This window comes from Pararge aegeria, chromosome 18, assembly GCF_905163445.1.
Source record: "Pararge aegeria chromosome 18, ilParAegt1.1, whole genome shotgun sequence".
NCBI classification, from domain to species: Eukaryota; Metazoa; Arthropoda; class Insecta; order Lepidoptera; family Nymphalidae; genus Pararge; species Pararge aegeria.
This window is the reverse complement of record NC_053197.1, coordinates 6,996,191-7,000,926: the sequence shown is the minus strand read 5'-3', so window position 1 is coordinate 7,000,926 and position 4,736 is coordinate 6,996,191. Positions and strand designations below refer to the sequence as shown.

Sequence of the window (4,736 nt, the reverse complement as noted above, 5' to 3'; positions counted from 1 at the left end):
AACAGCCCTTACTGTTCTGAATAAGGAGTTACAGGCTTTTGGTATTAAGAAAGCACCAAAGTGACAATGAAGCTAGAATATTCTAAAGGCTGATTACTTATTCTTAATGCACGTGGGATATCAAAGATGAATAATGTATATTACCGCTTCCATGTTTTCACCTATAAACCAATAATTGTGTCGCCTGCCGGCAAAATTTAATCGGATTAGTTCCAGGTAAGCTCCAATACATAAGCTCCGTTTCGTTGATCTTATAATTTAAGATACGTCCGACGACTTATTGCGAAAATTCAGAAGCACTTTTTAAGAACAGTAAGTAAGATAAAAACAACACATACCCACAATAAAACTGATTGCGTCACTCTTGTTTCAAGGTTGTTAGAAATGTATCCAAGTACGAAATCTTAGTGTGTAAATAAGGTTCGAGAACGAAAGCGACGGTAAATTACTTCAGACCTAAAGCTTGTCAAAGCAATTCCTTAAGAGCAAAAACTTTGACCATTTATTCTTGAACGGTGCGGTAACTTCAAGCAGTGTTCGGCAGATCAAAGGACGCAAACCAAAGCTGTTTGGGATCATATTTTACGCAGACGTGCCTGTTTTCCTCCGTGTTTGTGTTCTGACTGCTACGAAACAAACTTTGAATCTAGTGCGGTTAAATAAAACTTTTGAATTTCCTTTATTGAATGAGAGGATATTAAAATGAACAACTTACCTGGGCGTCCGCCCTTTTTATTCGGAGAATATAGTTATTTAGAAACACTTGATAAACAAAAGGTGAATTGAAAGTTCATGTAATTACATGTTCATGTATTTGGCGCATAATCGTACGTTTCTTGAACGGAATCTAATATTATATAGTATCATATTGATTTAATATGTCACTATGTGATGTATGAAGAGAAGAACTTATCTAAATATATACAACACTTGATCGCTTATACTAATTAATCGTACAATAATTCAGACAAGACTGTACTCTTTGCATAGTAGTAGTAGCGAGTCGCCCATGATCTGTTAGCAGTGACAGCAAAAGAACATAAAATTGATTTAGCTATCATAGCAGAACCGAATAGAAAGATACTAGAGGCCCGAGACTGGGTAACGGACTGTAGAGGAGATGTATCACTGGTCATATTCAACAACAGGATCCAAACCAAGGTAGTAGCTCGAGGAAATGGCTTTATCGCGATGAAAGTGTTTGAACTTACGCTATATAGTTGTTATTTCTCGCCTAACAATAGATATGAGGAGTTCGAAAAAGATGTTAGTGAGCTATTTGAAAGTATTGAGTCACAGCGTGGGGAAATAGTGGTGGCTGGAGACTTCAACGCGGCATCGAACGTTTGGTCCACTAAAACCGAAAATGCTAGGGGACGTCTTATTATGGAGCTTCTCGCGAGTGCAGACATGATCATAGTTAATAGGGGGTTTTCGCCAACGTTTCAAAGAGGCAGTAAGAATTCCACTCCAGACATTACCTTTGTAAGCCCAGGCCTAACACACAAAATATCGGAATGGCAAGTCCTTGATGAAGATAGCTTGAGTGGTCACAGATATATAAAGTTCCATATACTCCAAAAGGAAATGAAACCGACCACACCTCGGCCAATAGGATGGAGACTTGACAAACTAGATCAGCCGGTGTTTGAATGTGTTCTGAAGGAACAATATATTAATACACCAGATGAATTAGTAGCTGCCACTAGAAAAGCTTGTGATAAAGCGATGCCAAAAAAGGGATTACGGAAGAAAGCACCCGTTTATTGGTGGAATGAAAAAATTAGGGAGATAAGAGAGATCTGCACAAAGTGCCGTCGAAAATATACTCGGCAAAGACGAAAAAAGGGTAAAAATAACTTTGGTATAGTTGAGATGGACCAAACAGAAAATAAACTAAGAGAAGAATATAAGTCTGCTAAACTCGTATTACAACTGGCGATAAAGAAATCAAAAGAACGATAGTGGAGAGAGCTTTGTGATGAAGTGGATAGAGATACTTGGGGCCTAGGTTACAAAATAGTAACTAAAAAATTGCGAAGTAGTCCTCCAAGCCTTAATATGGACCTAATCACATCTGTGGTCGACGTGCTGTTTCCGTCCCATAATGAATTCTGTCGAATTCTATCCGATGCCTCCCCAAAAGTAAATGTTGCTATAGAGGAGATAATGAAAGCAGCCCAAAGCCTTAAGCTGAAAAAGGCACCAGGGCCTGATCTCATATGCTCAGAGTTGGTAAAAATTGCAATTGAGGTCATTCCTGAAAAAGTGAAGACCGTAATAGACGCAGCCTTTACATCAGGCATATTCCCATCAGCCTGGAAGATAGCTACCCTTGTGCTTCTTAAAAAAACAAACAAACCAGCTGACGATCCGACTGGATACAGACCGGTTTGCTTGCTAGACAGCTATGGAAAGCTGATGGAAAGAGTTCTCCTAAATCGAATCGAGGAATTGCTTCCAGATCACGGTGGTCTCTCTTGCCATCAGTACGGCTTCAGAAAGGGTCGATCCACGATAATGGCGATACAAAAAGTCGTGGAAATTGCCTTGAAAGCGAAACTGGGTACACGGAGAACTAGAAAATTATGTGCTCTAATATGTCTAGATGTAAGAAATGCCTTTAACTCTGCCTCCTGGAAGGAAATAATCCTAGAACTTCGAAAGAGGCAATTTCCTGGATACATTCAAAACATGGTTGGCAGCTATCTCGAGGATAGATACATTAAAGTTAGGGATAACACGAGAAGGGAGAAAATTATAAAAGTTAGCTGCGGGGTACCCCAAGGGTCGATTCTCGGTCCAACTCTCTGGAACATCCTCTACGACGGGGTCTTCAAGATTAAACACGAGGAGGGTGTTCAACTGGTGGGCTTTGCAGACGATCTGGCATTGGTTGTCGTAGCTAAGACCTAGAAAACCCTCGTAACTAGGACAAATACAGCATTGGAACGACTCAATGGGTGGATGCGAGAGAAAAAACTGTCTTTAGCACCAGAGAAGACTGAAGCAATTGTTTTTAGCGGGAGGCGGAAGCTAGACCTTATAAAATTCCAAATCGAAGATGCGACAGTAGCTCCAAAGGAGCATATCAAATATCTTCGGGTATGGCTGGACAAATGCCTCAACTTTAAAAAACACATTGAGGAGGTAGCCAAAAAAGCGCAAAAGTTAACGGATGCGTTGCATAGACTTATGCCGACAAAGGGAGGTCCCAGAGCAAGCAAAAGAAGAGTTCTGGCATCAGTGGCTCATTCCGTTATCCTTTACGCTGCGCCAATTTTTGAGGGTGCAATGAAGATAGAACTCTACCGGAAAAAACTTGAAGCGGTCCAGAGACGAATGGCGATAGGTATCTGTGGAGCGTATAGAACAATCTCCACAGATGCTGTGCTTGTGATTGCAGGGCTTATTCCCATTGATAAAATGGTAAGAGAACGTGCCCAGCTGTACAGGGATAGAGAATTTACGCCACTAGAAGTACGGGGCAATGTCCTTACGGAATGGGATAAAGAGTGGTCTGGAGCGGGAAAAGGTGCCTGGACGAGGGAGTTAATTGGGGACCTTAAGAAGTGGCATAACAGGAAGCACGGAGAGGTGGACCGATGGATCACTCAGGCGCTCAGTGGCCACGGTGTGTTCAACACCTACCTTTTCGCAATTGGGAAAGCTCCAACAGAGGAATGCTACTTTTGTGGAGAGGAAGACACCCCAAGACATGCTATTTTTGAATGTCCTGCTTGCACAGACTTGAGATCCGTAGCACAGGGAGCGAGTAGTAATGTAGACTCCCAGAGTCTGATAGCGCGCATGCTCTCCAGTGAAGAGGAATGGCAAAAATATGCACAAATGCTAAGAAACATTATGGTGAGGAGAGAGGAACGAGAAAGAGATGAGAAGGAAAAGAGAGAAAACACTTAAAGAAGGTCGGCATGAAGTAATGCCCAGCGGTTCCGTGCAGACCTGGCAGATAGGGGGGGTTGTTTTAGTCCGTGCAAGTCGGACATGCCCTGCCATAAGGCAGAAGTCCGAATGGATTTTTTCCTCCTCGTTTAAAAAAAAAAAAAAAAAAAAGTACTCTTTGCATAGTTAATACATATTTTTACACAAAATATACATTTATATGAATTTCAACACGTATTTTAATTTCGCTGCGTGACCTATTTCCCACATCATTATACTTCAAAAACATACTCCAATAATAAGAAATAGTTTCAATACAAAGTTCTGTGCATAGGCGTTCGTATGCGATTCTGCAAGGAAAAAACTGTAATTTGTTTGCCTTTTATTAAGGTTCATAAAATATACTACAGTTGTGTATACATGCACATATATGTCGCAACATCGCAAGAAAATTAAGAATACTGATATAGGAAAACTCCCTAGAGTTACCACAAACCTAGTGGTAGCACGGAAAATTACAATGTTATCAGTAATAGTTTATGTTTCTTACATAAACCTGATTCAAGCGATACCTAAATTCGTTAACTTAAAACTAGTGCCCAAAAACCTGGCCGGTTTTTTTTGCCATCATCATCCCACAGTCGAGTTTATATTAAGCTATACAGTTAGAGTAATTTATACCCAAGCTTATTTATCATACATGTAATATAATAAAAGAAAATTCTTTAAGCTTACGTTTTATATAAACTTTGAACTAATTACGAGCCATCTCAAAAATTTCATCTGGACGGTTACACTAAATAGTTCATATATTTAAAGATATTCATATATTT

The 4,736-nt window shown here is 40.1% G+C and overlaps 1 protein-coding gene across 1 annotated transcript; it reads left to right on the top strand.

Moving 5' to 3' along the window:
• Nucleotides 1-1,191: 1,191 nt before the first annotated feature.
• Nucleotides 1,192-1,965, top strand: LOC120631747. The gene has a single exon (XM_039901427.1). It carries the CDS (start codon nucleotides 1,192-1,194, stop codon nucleotides 1,963-1,965), a length of 774 nt encoding a protein of 257 aa, XP_039757361.1.
• Nucleotides 1,966-4,736: the final 2,771 nt, after the last annotated feature.